Source organism: Typha angustifolia, chromosome 6, assembly GCF_048772165.1.
Source record: "Typha angustifolia cultivar Huaian chromosome 6, ASM4877216v1, whole genome shotgun sequence".
Taxonomy (NCBI): domain Eukaryota; kingdom Viridiplantae; phylum Streptophyta; class Magnoliopsida; order Poales; family Typhaceae; genus Typha; species Typha angustifolia.
This window is the reverse complement of record NC_133244.1, coordinates 3,803,792-3,818,360: the sequence shown is the minus strand read 5'-3', so window position 1 is coordinate 3,818,360 and position 14,569 is coordinate 3,803,792. Positions and strand designations below refer to the sequence as shown.

Here is a 14,569-nt window from a genome sequence, read left to right as displayed (position 1 = left end):
GGCTCGTCCAATTCTATTTCAGGTGCAACTTCGTGGCCCTATGTTTGTCTTCCATGAGCATCGCATCTTCAAAGGCCTCCTTTAAGGTTCCAGGCCTTAAAGCCCTCACATCGGCTTGTATGTCACCCCGCAGCCCGAAGATGAAGGTGCTGCGAAGTTGCTAATCCGTCCATGGTGGATGACATCGGCTACTAATCCTCTCAAATTCTTCTTGGTATGCCCCAACCATAGTCTTTTGCACTATCTTAGAGAGAAGAGCATCAAAGTGTTACGATCCTTCCTCGGCTATATGCTCTGATACCAGATTGATACGAACCCTCTTTTGGTGCTATGACTCTGATTCAAGATTAATACGATCTTGCACGGAACTTTGAGATCAGATCCCGAAATATCCCGCCGTTGGAGCGCTGTGAAATTTTGATATGTTGTAGGCCCGGAAAAGAGCTTTCCAACGGATCTAGTTTCAGGCGAATCGGAGATGGGGATCTCGAAATATCGTTCGTTTAGTGGACGAACGTCAGGATACTCTGTTTTTGGATTCCGTGGATGAAGGCACGAAATCCTGGGTAATGGTGGATTGTGGAGGGCCGGTGTTGATGGGGTGGCACCGGTGTAAAAGTGATGGTGGAAGGGTTATGGATGATGGAAAGGTTAGGGATAGCGATGGATAAATTGGAAGAAGGGGGAGAAGAGGGCCACTCCTAAGGGACTAGGGTGATTGGCCTGTCGAGGGAGATTAGAAGCGGCGTCGCCGGGGAGATTGAGGGAACGGGAGCGAAGAAGATGAAGGAGGCAAGGCAAACTCAATTCTCAATAATCAATAATAATTTTGGTTGCCCTACACATACTTTTATAGGCTAACCAACAACTCAATCTTATCCTAAAACACAATCTTATCCTAAAACTCAATCTTATCCTAAAACACAATCTTATCCTAAAACTCAATCTTATCCTAAAACTCAATCTTATCCTAAAACTCAATCCAAACTCGAGACGACGTCGGTGAAGTCCGAATCGTATCAATCCACCACGCTTCCGCAACCTTGTCCTCAAGGTTTGAAATTTGGGAAGCGATCCATGATGTCTGTCTCTAGCTCCCATGTAGACTCGTCAGTAGGTTTGCCCAGCCACTCAATCAGCACTTCAGTCTCTAATCTGGATCCTTAGCGTCTTCTCCTACGACTTAGGACTCGAACCGGCTCATTGGAGCCATCTTCCTCCATTGGTTCGGGTAAGGTCGAACCCACTACATGGTTAGGCCCGATCTGGGCCTTCAATGCCGAGACATGGAAGACGGGATGTATCCTGGTTCCTTCAGGTAGGTCCAATCGGTAAGCTACTGGACCGATTCGTTGTAGCACTCGGTACGGACCATAGTACTTGTATCCCAACTTTTGGTTCAAAATTGGCCTCAATGTGGATTGTCGATACGGTTGAGCTCGAACGAACACCAATTGATCCACCTCAAATTCTCGCTCACGTCTGCCTTTGTCATGCGTTTGCTTCATGCGGTTTTGTGCTGTGGCTAGGTGAGTCTTGAGCCGTCTCAATGTTTCATCTCGATCAGCAAGCTCCAAGTCAAGCTCAGTCCTATCCGTCGCTGCGAGTCTATCGTAGGCACGCAAGACAGGGGGAGTGCGCCCATAAACCGCCTCAAATGGGGTCATGCCAATGCTTGAGTGATGAGCGGTATTGTATGACCACTCAACCCAGGGAAGAAATTTGACCCAATCCTTTGGTCGATCCGCCACAAAGCATCGCAAGTATTGCTCTAGTCCACGATTCACCACCTCGGTTTGGCCATCCGTCTCGGGGTGATATGCTGAACTAAGATTGATTTGAGTCCCTTGCAATCTGAAGAACTCGGACCAAAACTCACTTATGAAGATGCGATCCTGGTCTGACACGATAATCCTAGGCATCCCATGCAAGCGTGCCACTTCCCGAACAAAAATTTCAGCAACCCTTTTTGCTGAAAACGGGTGAGACAATGTTATGAAATGTGCGTACTTGCTCAGTCTATCCACCACAACAAACACCACCGATTGTCCTCGAACTTCCGGCAGCCCCTCGATGAAGTCCATGGAGATATCCTCCCAAATACGCTCTGGTATCGGTAGTGGTTGCAGTAGCCCGCTAGGCTTGAGTGCCTCCGATTTGGCTCGTTGGCAGATTTGACATTCACGCACATACTTCTTCACGTCCGTCTTCATCCCAGTCCAAGTACAGTTTTGGGCCAGCCGCTTGTAAGTACGTAATACCCCTTCATGACCTGCTATAGGAGTATCATGGAAGTGTGCCATCAATAGCCTCCGTAGCTCTTCGTTTCGGGGTACCTTGATTCGCCCGTGCTCTAGTACTAACCCATTGCGCTCCTCGTGCTCGGGGTTGCTTGAGGGGTTCTCTCTCAACTCCTCCATGAGTCGGACCAGATCACTATCCTCTGCACTGGCTCTTCGTAGATCTGAAAAGAAAGGAAAAGTGGGTGCCGAGAAAGAAGCGAGCCCCCTTTCTTTTGGAAGTTCAAGCAGCGGTTTACTTCCATCCAACAACACTCTCTGATCATCTCTCCAAAAGGTCAATGTGAGGCTTATAAAATCAAAGGTCACGGGCCCCAAGCTCCGAAGCCATTGGGTCCCTAAAACAATATCGGCACCTTGCAAGGCCAATGGATAAAGATCCAATGTGAAAGTTTGGCCTTGCACCTTCAATTCTGCACCTCTACAAATAGAATCTGCTCGCAAAGTTGTGCCATCTCCAATAGTCACATCGAACCCTTCCGTGGGTTCCGACTCGAGCCCAATCTTCCTAGGGAGCCTCTTGTCAATGAAGTTGTGGGTGGACCCAGTGTCAATCAAGATTCTCACTGTGGTCTTCTTGACTACACCGTTCACCCGCAATGTCTTTGGCGCAGCTGTCCCCGAATAGGCGTGGAGGGAGATTTTGGCCATCGTGTCCTCCGCGTGATGTTGCTCCTCAACTTCTTCTCCTCGATGTCCAGCCACATCTGCACTTTCAGCTGCCATGGGTGGAAGATCGTGGCCTTCTCCTTTGAGTGGTAGCTTGGCAGGGAGCTGCAACGTCATCGCTGGTGATGAAGCTGTCGTGGTCGACTGTCGATTGACCGAGGAGAATGGTAGAAGATCGCTGGAGGCCATATGCGATTTCTTCTTAGTTGCCGACTCACTATGGTTGCAAAGGGAGCTAGTGAAAGGCGGCCCAAGTGTCGAAATTCGCGATTTCGGATCATCTCCTTCACCACTGATGAGGATTCCTGATGAGGGATATCCAGCGACCAGGTGTGGGGTAGCCAGCACTTCGCGGTTTGTCGACGAGGTCTCCGGTGCATGGGAAGATGTGGAGGTTCCGAGGGCTGCTACAATGGTTGAGGATCTCATTGTAGCCGGTGGCAGTTCGTTGCGGCTGACCATGGGTCGAGGTGTAGAATCTCGATCTTGCCGGATAGCCGAACTCTCCCCTATTTTTGTGATGAGCGGGAAGGCCGTGGAGGATGTTGGGTATGTTGTGGAGGGTTCCCAATGCTGTCTTGTGATTGCCTTGCTTGTTGAAAAAGGTTTCGTCCATGCCCGTATTTCCTGCATCATCTCCATCATTATTTGCTTGTTGATGGCAATCTGTTTGGAAATAGACCCCAACATGGATAGAACGCTAGGTTCTTCCGTATTCCTATTAGATCGAGTGATCGTCATTGGAAGCGCTTGTCCGAGGAACGGTGGCTCTGATACCAGCTTGTTACGATCCTTCCTCGGCTATATGCTCTGATACCAGATTGATACGAACCCTCTTTTGGTGCTATGACTCTGATTCAAGATTAATACGATCTTGCACGGAACTTTGAGATCAGATCCCGAAATATCCCGCCGTTGGATCGCTGTGAAATTTTGATATGTTGTAGGCCCGGAAAAGAGCTTTCCAACGGATCTAGTTTCAGGCGAATCGGAGATGGGGATCTCGAAATATCGTTCGTTTAGTGGACGAACGTCAGGATACTCTGTTTTTGGATTCCGTGGATGAAGGCACGAAATCCTGGGTAATGGTGGATTGTGGAGGGCCGGTGTTGATGGGGTGGCACCGGTGTAAAAGTGATGGTGGAAGGGTTATGGATGATGGAAAGGTTAGGGATAGCGATGGATAAATTGGAAGAAGGGGGAGAAGAGGGCCACTCCTAAGGGACTAGGGTGATTGGCCTGTCGAGGGAGATTAGAAGCGGCGTCGCCGGGGAGATTGAGGGAACGGGAGCGAAGAAGATGAAGGAGGCAAGGCAAACTCAATTCTCAATAATCAATAATAATTTTGGTTGCCCTACACATACTTTTATAGGCTAACCAACAACTCAATCTTATCCTAAAACACAATCTTATCCTAAAACTCAATCTTATCCTAAAACACAATCTTATCCTAAAACTCAATCTTATCCTAAAACTCAATCTTATCCTAAAACTCAATCCAAACTCGAGACGACGTCGGTGAAGTCCGAATCGTATCACAAAGTCTTCATACCCCGACGCTCCAAATCACCGTGTGATATCAGCACAAAATTCAACCTAAGTTTCGATAGCCTCAATGGGATTGGTTGCTCGAAACCAATGAAGCGCTGCATCCTCAAGGTGGAAGCTCGCAAGCGTCACCTTGTATTCTTCCGCCGTACCTTGGTATGCAAAGAATTGCTTCACCCTATACAACCAATCGATTAGATCGCCACCTTTGAACTTAGGGAATTCGAGACGCACGACTTATCCACGGATGTCGTTGTCTCATTCTGAATCATGTCCAAGTCCTTGTCTAACCGGAGGAGGATGCACCATAAAGGGTTAATGATCCCTCCTTCGGTTTTGATTAACTCGCCGTGGTTCCGGATCGTATTGACCTACCCACGGATCTTGATCTCCAAAGTGGTCTCCATGGTGGTTCGCTCGTCGGATGGGTTCACTTACAACTAGACCTGGTGTAACCATCCTTGCTTGCCTCTGCCCAAAGGGTGGTGGTAACAACGGCTCTTGTGGTTGCAAAGACTGAACTGGTGGCGGTGGATTCAAGGGGGTGGACTCGCGTCGTGGGGTCAATGGTGCGTTCCCGTGCGCCATTGCTTCCCTTGTCACCCGTAGTTCCCGCATCATCTCCATCATCATCTGGTTGTTGATGGCCATTTCCTCAGAAAGAGACCCTAACACGGCTTGAACGCTAGGTTCTTCCATATTCCGATTAGATCGGGCGGTTCCGCGGGTGGAAGTCCCCGTAACCGTTTCCCCCTCCTCTATTAGGAGAATCTCTTCTTCATCATCTCGCCGTGTAGCCATGGCTCTGGTTGTCGTCATAGGAAGCGCGTGTCTGAGGAACGATGGCTCTGATACCAGCTTGATACGATCTCCCCATTTAAGCTAAGGATCTGACACGAAACTTTATAAATAGATCTTGAAAGATTCTGCTGTTAGATCATTGTGAGATTTTGATATGTGGTAGCCCCGGAAAAGAGCTTTCCAGCAAATTAAGTTTTAGGCGAATCGGAGGTGGGGATCTCTAGATATCATCCAATTAGTGGAAAAACATCACGGGGTCTGATTAGGATCCGTGGATGGAGGCACGAGATCCTAGATGATGGTGGTTGGAGGTGGACTGGCGTTAATAAGGTGGCACCGGTGAAAAAGTGATGGTGAAAGGGTTAGGGCAAATGTTGGATAGATTGGAAGAAGGGAGAGGAGAGGGCCACCCCTAAGGGACTAAGGTAATTGGCCGGTCGAGGGAGGTTAGAAACAGCATCGCCGGGGATCGAGAGAACGAGAGGGAAGAAGACGAAGAAGGCAAGGCAAAAACTTAATTTATCAATAATGACTCTATGGTTATCATCCACATCCTTTAGAGACTAACCAAACAATTCAAAATTAACCCTAAATAGTACATTTTCGCCAATCGTGTTCGAACGCACCCGATCGCGTTCGAACACACCTATTGCTCTCTTCTCTGAATTTGCGAACGTGATGTAGGCGTTCAAACACGTGTCTGAACACACCTGTTTCCCACTTCTCTAGATTTGCGAACGTGATGCAGGCATTCACAACGCGTTCGAACGCGCAATTCACTCTCTGGATGTGTGAACGTGATGCAGGCGTTCATAACTGCGTTCGAACGCACTCCACCCGCATTCGAACGCGACATACAGAAAACTTATTTTCTTAGGAATTAAATATTAAAACAAGAAATAAAGACACCCCTAAAGTGTATCTGTGCTCAAGACGACATCGATGAAGTCCGAATCGTATCACAAGATCAGCCACAATATGGCCGGCAATAACATGCTTTATATTTATTTTAGGCTGAGTTGTTACACTTGACCTACTAACATATGAGTTCGTACATTAATTATATTGTGGTATGCGTCCTATTGTTCATGTATGGAATCCATAATTAATAAGTACGAAATATGGAGTTCATATATAATAATAAGATGCAAAAAATAATTATATTTATTAAAAACATGAATATAAGATTATTATCAATATAACTGTGTTAAACTAATAACAATGTATAAGATATCTAACCACATGGGTTAAGTCGCGTTGTTTGAGAGAAAAAAAATGAGAGAAAGAAAAGACGAAAGAGAGGAGCGAGCTTACCTTGGTAGTGGCAGCAGGTTAGCAGTGGCAAGAGAGAGAGAGAGAGAGAGAGAGAGAGAGAGATAGAGAGAGAGAGAGATAGAGAGAGAGACAGACAGAGAGAGGGGGAGGGGGGGAGGGAGGGAGGGAGGGAGAGGTGGTGGGAGCTGCGGCACTGATGACGGCGAGGCAATGGGACCCCCAAGGCCCATTGGCCTCAACCGGTTGGCTGTGACTAGTGACGGGGACACATGGCATCCCCAGCCAAATGTCTACTCACATAGATAATGGCACAAGGTTGGCTGCAATGTGGCCGGCCACGACATGCCTAATATTTTGTTTTATAGGAGTTGTTACACTTGCCATGCTAATATATGAGTTCATATGTTAAACTTATCCCATCGTTTGCATCGTATTATTCTTGTATTGAATCCATAATTATTAAGTATAAAATTTGGAGTTAGTATTTCTAGAATCTAGAGTATATATATAATATAAAGATACTAACTATAGAATTATATAAACTATATGTCACAATACTTTGCTATTGTGCATAAATGTTTTGGAAAGTAAGATTTAGGAATTATTTAAATTGTATGATGAAATACTCCTTTTTTGTACACAAGCAAATATATATTGATCTACATTTTTAATATTCTAGTGTTGTATGTCAAAAAATAATTTCATTATTCTATATACTCCAAAATTCAAATTGTTCCAAATGCAATTTAATCAGATATATCTATTGTTTACATAAATAGTATCTATAAATTTCCCAACTAAATGTATGCTAAAAGTATGTACCATACAATTTGTATCGTTTTTATACTCAACATTATTCAATGAGTTGTATCAATACCCAATAAAAATTAGTGGTGATATTACCTTGAAGCATTATATTAAAAGATAGTTTCATGCCCATATTACATACAAACTAAAAAGAATATAAATAATCACAACTCAGAAGATTTAGATTTAGTTTCTCTATAAAAAGGGGATGCTTTTACATAATTCACCTTACACTGTTTCTCGCACACTTCGCATCTCCACTTAGCTATCTGTGCACCAACAGATGTCCACTGCGGATTCTCCATTTGCCAACAACGGGCATTTGTTTATCTAAAATGCTAGCTATTTATGCCTTTATATTACTACTTAGATTTTTGGTAAACTGATTAACAGACAGAGGTCAAGTAGGTGGCATCAATTAAATTAGAGAGAGAGAGAGAGGTTAATAAATTCGAACAGTTCAAAACATGTCTACTTCATTTTGAGAACTCAAAATTAGTTTGGGGTACTCAAAGATTAGTTTGGGCATTGATTTAAACGTACAATTCAATCTTTAAGGAGAAAAAAGATTAAGAATTAAGTTGCTTGAAAAGTCCTGTAAATTTATGTCCATTTGCTAGCTCTTCTCGTCCGTGTTCAATAAAGAGTAAGATTAACAAGTTGGTAGATCTTTGGGAGGTGGTAGCAGTGACTCATTGGCACCCTTTCCATTGTCCACCAGAAACGCCATCTTTAATCCCCAAGTTGTGTGCACCTCCAAATGGCAATGCATGAACCAAACGCCTACATCAAATCCAACAGGCAATTATATAATCTTTATACGTATTAGATTATTTATATATATCTCGTTTGATAAAAACTTTGAGTTAATTCTTGGACACGATGATAACTTAATAAGCTTCGAAGAAATCTCCTGATCAGCTTATATGATTTCAAATTAGATATACCCTTTTAAAATCTCTGATTTGCATTTAAATCCTTAAAAACACTTGGCTTTTGTATCTATATCCCCCCTCAAAAGTAAAAAAAACATTGTTTCTTCTACGAATACACCACAAACATAATTAATTATTAAGATTTAATCAAGCTAACCATAAATAGGTATAAATACCCTCCTTTTTTATTTACATCCATTTCTTTCAGTTTAAGAGTGCTTATCTCTTTTCATCTAATTTATAACAGCATATTTTATAGAATATCCGAAAGATAACATAAAGGTCATCCACATAAAATCCATGAGCTATGAAGAGTATCTATATATAGATAATGAATTTAGAATTTTAGCAAGAAAAATACATTATATTTTATATTTATTATCATTCTACCTGACTATATAGATATTTATTAGTCGACTCCCGTAAATTGCTTAAAATACCTCCAAATCAAATAGGGTGTGAATTGCAAATAGTTAAAATGTAACTGTACATACCTGGATTATCCGCTCTGAATCTTATAGCAGTCCATCCTCCCGATGGAACTCCAATGGTGTTCCTCTCTACCGGATCTACGAGATTAAACTTAGAAGGAGAACTCTTAGGATTATAATTCCCAAGTCCTCTCCCTACAGCAAAGAAGTTATACCCATGCAAATGGATAGGATGATTCTCTGGTGCAATGATCCCCGTATCCTGCAGCACTAATTGCACCGTCGAATTATACGGCAGACGATAAACCCGAGTTCCGGTCATCGTCTGCAGGTTCTTCGGCCCGCCGCCGGTGTAGTTGAACGCCACGGGGGGGTTCGACGGAAAGTCGTCGGTGAACACCCCGCTGATGTTGAAGTAGTGCGCCTGGAGTATCGCCGTCGTCGGCATGACGAAGCTCACGTTGTTGATGTCGGCGACAATGCGGCTGCCGTTGGTGCAGGACGGGCAAGGGTTGACGCCGATGCCGACGGTGAAGAGGAGGGAGTGGTCGACTTTTAGGGGTACTCTGGCCGGATAAGTTCTTGAGTTCAGGCTTCGGAGGGAGTCCACGAAACTGGATGCTACCTGTTAAAGAGTATTAGATGAGTGTTAGAGGCTAAATAAAATATTAAGGAAGAACACCATATATTTTACTTTCGTTATTATTAACATCTTATCGTATTGAAATATGTTTTTTTTTTCCTACAGAAAGCTTACTATGGCAGTGCCTTTAGGCTAAATAAAATTTTCTTTTCTCTTGAGTTTTTTTGTAATTGGTGGATTAATATTACCGGAGTTGCATTCTGAGCCGGCGGATTAGCAGTGGTGAGAGCAGAGGTGGAGAGAGTGTTGGTGTAGTGAACGATGGCCATGGCAGTTTTATTGTCGACGGCGATGGGGGAGTCCATGAAAGGAGAGGCGGTGGCGAGGTACCGGCCGGCTCTTTGGTCGGTGGTGAGGAGGACGTTCGTCGTTTGGCCCGGTGCAACGAGGATAGCGTCAGTCTTGAAAGGTTTCGTGTAAACTGCGTCGACTTCGACGACGGTTAGTTTATGGCCGGCGACTTTGAAAAAAAGCTCCTCATTGAGTGCAGCATTAATGATACGTAGCATGTATGTTTTGCCACTGTCGACTTGTAATTTGAGACCATCTGTGAAGTAGTACCATGTCAATTAAGCTATGCATGTAATTTTGAGTTCATATCACTTAGAGAAATTTATTAAAACTACCTACTTTTCTCTATATTATCATTGACACTATCATATTGATATTTAATTATCACTCCTTTATTTTACTTCCAATGCCTCAAAAACATTCAAAATAAAGAATGTTATATTAACTTTCGAAATAAAAAAAAAGTAAAACACCCATCATTTGAGTAACCTTAAAATACTTACACTATATATTAAGGTTATATTTTGCAGGTTCACTTAAGAGAACTAATTTAGGGTGTTTTTAAGGCATTAAATATAGTGTCGAAAAACAATAAAGAAAATGTTAATTACCTTGTGAAGTTGCACAATTGGGCATAGAGCCTGGATGTCCATTGATGGTATGAGCATCAGAAACATTTGGTGGTAGACCAGCCCTCATGGCTTGATTGATCACAGCCTCAGTATCTGATTTCCACCATTCACCTATATTTTAATAATAACAAAAAAGTAATTATAAAAATCACAACTATAATTTATCTAATTAACAACACAATTATCCTAATCACGTACCTAAGATTACTACTTCCTCTTTATGGGGTGCAGGAAAGGGATAAGGAACGTTAGGTTTAGGTAGGATCACAATAGCACCATGAACAGTTGCCCTTAGCCATAGTATGTGAGCATGCCAAAAAAGTGTTCCCCTTTGCCCTTTGATGGTAAAATTATACACATAATTCTGGCCTGGTTGAATTGGGCACTGGGTGATGTAGGCCGGCCCATCGGCCCAGCCCGTTCTAAGCTGCCTCACTCCATGCCTGTGTGTTAAAAAGAAAAACTTATCAATTCTAGGGAACACTATGTATTCTATATTCTTAGAAAGACTTGCAAGGAGTCTGGCACGTTAATGGAGTTTGGAGAATATTTACCAGTGGATAGTAACATTGTATTTCACATGATTGACAACTTTCACAAGCACATTGTCGCCTTCCCTAGCATATAAGGTGGGCCCGGGGAACTGACCGTTAACAGTAACGATTGGCTTGGTGGAGCAGAGACGAGTTATATTACTCATTACCACCTATATGGAAAATAATTGATCAAGAAATAAACATTTAGTAACGACTAGTTACTATATAAACAAGTTAAATCAAGTATAAAGCAAAATGACCTTAATATCCTTGAGTATAAATAAAATGAGAACTAATTTTTAAATTCAAATGAAGGTATTTTAAGAAATGAAATGTTCTATGTTCTACCATCTGCTAGGTCAAAGTTGACTCGTATATTTTCTAGACATTAAAAGCAGCATAGGGTGTTTTTAGTAAATTTTCTCTTTTTTTGTGCTTGAATTAAAGTGAGATACTTACATTGAATTTATAATGCCGAGTCGTCGCATCAACAAGCACCGGAAGAATGCAAGCAACCAGCAAGAATGCACGAATCCATGATTCCATCTCTCTCTCTCTCTCTCTCTTTGTGATGAGACAAACTTTGTCTGGATGAGTTAGTGTGTGGACAATGAATTGTTCCTTATAAATAGAATGGAATGTAGCTGCTAAGTCGTTTTAAAGTTTAGGTAGGGGAGCCTTGATCTGCAAGGTTTTGGTAGAACGTTCACAAACTACAACTCCATGACTTGGATTCTACATAAAGCTCACATACCTTTATGTGAGCTTAGCAGCTACAATGGCATGTATCAGCATAATAAATTATCATTAAACGACTTGCTTCTAGTAACGACCTGGCAAACTATGCAACTTAATCCAAAATCTCCTCAGGGGCTACTTTACAAATTTGCAAAGTTTTGTCAGGAATTTGCATAGTTCCCAGTTTCACACAGTTTAGATACAGCAAGCATCGTGAAAAATTTCATGAATATTAGGTTTTATTTGGACTAATGTAATTAGCAAATTATGTTTTAATATATAATTTTTATTTTTGTAATGTGTCTAGATTTATGTACGAGAATATGCACAAGTTATGAAATATCTGAAAATTAATTTTGAAGCAAAATATTCGAAACGATTTTAGAATCATTATTGAAGTGCTTAAACGGTGTGTCATGATGGTTGAAAAAATATAAAATTTTATCCAAAGACACAAGAATAGGCACTCTGCATTCAACTATTTAGTCTGTCGTTTAAGCAGAGCGTTCAAACGCATTCTGAGCCTGTTCGAACACATCCTACAGCCATTCACACCTCGTTCACATATACAAAAAACTTGTTTTGGCAGTTCGAATGCACCCTACAGTTGTTTACATATACAGAGATGACGTTCACACATATAGAGGTTTATATTTGTCCATTCATAATGCATTCACACTTCAAATCATCGTATTCGCTACATTCGAACGCACCCACGTAACTTGCAATTTCTGGAGTTATATGAGATCTAATTTCACTTAGATTTGGCTTTATCTTTAAGCAATATTTATATTATCTCTAAGAGAATCCGTAGAGAATCTTTGAAGAGATATTTATCTAATATCTAAGAGATACTTATCTTATCTCTAATAAATATATATAAAGGATTATATTATATAATCTAACCCTAGGATAATTGCCGTCAAGTATAAAAGTAGATAATCATTTTCTACTTTAGCGAAACGTGCTGAATTATTCTCATTTCAATGTATCTACATCAGATCTCGAAGAACTACATTTTGAGGGTCATTGAGACAGAAGAATCAACCTTGAGTCACTGAGGTTTGGAAACCTATCACGAAAAGTAGTGCATCGTGGGGTCTAGCGAGCAAGGTCAGTATAGACTGAGTCCTTGGAATTGTCGGGTTATTTATAAGCTTCTTGTTAACTACTACAAGTTTTAGTGATTAGTTTTGATCCGAGTTTAGATCTATGGTATTTTACCTGGTTTGGAGTTTTTCTACGTAAAAAACTTTTGTGTTTGCAATTGTCTTTTTTATGCTTTAGTTTTCGAATATTATTATCGATAGTGTGTGATAGATCACTATCTCGTAGGCATTTCTTACATGTTTTAATAGGTATCTTAGTATATTTATGTATTCATGTAAGTTTTAATTTTTTTTTTCAATTGGCATTAGAGCAGGCTCTCTTAGCTTGGAGAGAGATCTTTTAGTAGATGAACTTTTTTAGAGAAGGTATTGATAAACTTTCTGTGTTAGATAAATTAAAAAATTATTGGAAAGATAAGATGTATGCTTTTCTAAAGTCAATGAGGATAATTATATTGATGTTGAATTGATGATCTTTATGAAAATGATTAAGGACTTTTTTTAAAATTCTAAATATGAAAAGAGAAGACATAGAAGCAAATATTAACGGGGAGTAATTCAATGTTATGAATGCAAGATTATGGCCATATTGCTCATGAATGCCCAAATCGCCTTAAGAAAAAGGGCAAGGCTTTACAGGCCACTTGGGATGATACTAATGATTTAGATGATAATGACTTGAAATCTGAAAAAGAAAATTAGATTACTTTCACTACTTCTTTGTTATTTGCTGAACTTTCTAATAGATTTTTAAGGGCAAATGAATTAGGATCCAGATGTGACAGATTCTAAATTACAAAGAGCTTACCATGAATTATGCAAAGAATTCTACAAGAGCAAAAAAGATTAATTTGAAATTTGCAGGACAATTCAGAGTAATGAAAGAAGAAAAAGCCAAGATGGCGAAGCATCATGTGGACATGTTGAAATATATAGAGCGTCTCAGAGAAGAAAATTTAAAGCTTCAAGAAAAATTGGATAACACTCATAAATTCAAATTTTTTAATTTCTAAAAATTCTTCATTACGTGATAAAATTAAATTTTTGGAGGTTGATTGGCATGAGTAAGTTTCATTGAGAAAAAGCTTATTTGAAAAGGTTAAGTTTTTTAAGATTAAATTAGAAAAAGTTAGGAGCTCATTTGATAAATTTATTATAGTGCTCAAAAGTTTGAATCAACTCCTTGGATCACAAAGGAATAGAAAGGAGAAAGAAGGGCTAGGATATGCTAGTAAATGATCAAATACCTCTTCTCCAAAAGTGCAATGTAGTAGAAATTCTTCTTCTTTTGTTTAATCATCCTGTCATTATATTAATACTTCTCATATTGAATATAAGACAAATATTAAGAAACACAATAAGAAATATAACATGAAAGCTAAGACATTTAGAAATAGATCTAAGGGTAGAATTTATGTTCCTAATTATCATCATTGTAAAGTTAAAGGACACATTAGCCACATTGTAAATTTGTGCAAAGACTTAAACATGCTTCTTATTATGGGTTGACAATTAAACAAGTTTTGGTTAGGAAAGAAGACATTTTGACACCCCTTCGAGATGGTGTTATTGAGAGATCTCTTAGTGGGATATGCTAGCTAGAGAGAGTTTAATTGCTTATTTATATTCCTTAATTATGTGCTTGGTGTATATATGATTTTTAGTTTAGATTATATTTTTTTGGATTGGTTGATAATTTGTGCATTCTAGGATTTTTTTTTTAGGTTTACGTTTTCTCATTTTCATTTTTATTTTGGATTATAGTTGGCTTATTTAAAAATAAAAAAAATAAGAAAATTAAAAAAACTTTGATGCATTTATTGAATAAGAGTGACTCTTGTGACATAAAGACGT

At 40.4% G+C, this 14,569-nt stretch overlaps 2 protein-coding genes across 2 annotated transcripts; both read right to left on the bottom strand.

Moving 5' to 3' along the window:
• Positions 1–841: 841 nt before the first annotated feature.
• LOC140761383 (uncharacterized) lies at positions 842–4,278 on the bottom strand. The gene is made up of 2 exons (XM_073098681.1): positions 3,802–4,278; positions 842–3,761 (listed from the first exon to the last, which is right to left on the bottom strand). The coding sequence occupies exon 2, from the start codon at positions 3,708–3,710 to the stop codon at positions 1,164–1,166; it is 2,547 nt and encodes an 848-aa protein (XP_072954782.1). The 5' UTR covers positions 3,711–3,761; positions 3,802–4,278; the 3' UTR covers positions 842–1,163.
• Positions 4,279–7,622: 3,344 nt separating this feature from the next.
• Positions 7,623–11,454, bottom strand: LOC140761379 (laccase-22-like). The gene is made up of 7 exons (XM_073098676.1): positions 11,328–11,454; positions 10,887–11,038; positions 10,531–10,775; positions 10,312–10,443; positions 9,598–9,956; positions 8,830–9,391; positions 7,623–8,183 (listed from the first exon to the last, which is right to left on the bottom strand). The coding sequence occupies exons 1-7, from the start codon at positions 11,412–11,414 to the stop codon at positions 8,053–8,055; spliced, it is 1,668 nt and encodes a 555-aa protein (XP_072954777.1). The 5' UTR covers positions 11,415–11,454; the 3' UTR covers positions 7,623–8,052.
• Between the last annotated feature and the right edge of the window lie 3,115 nt (positions 11,455–14,569).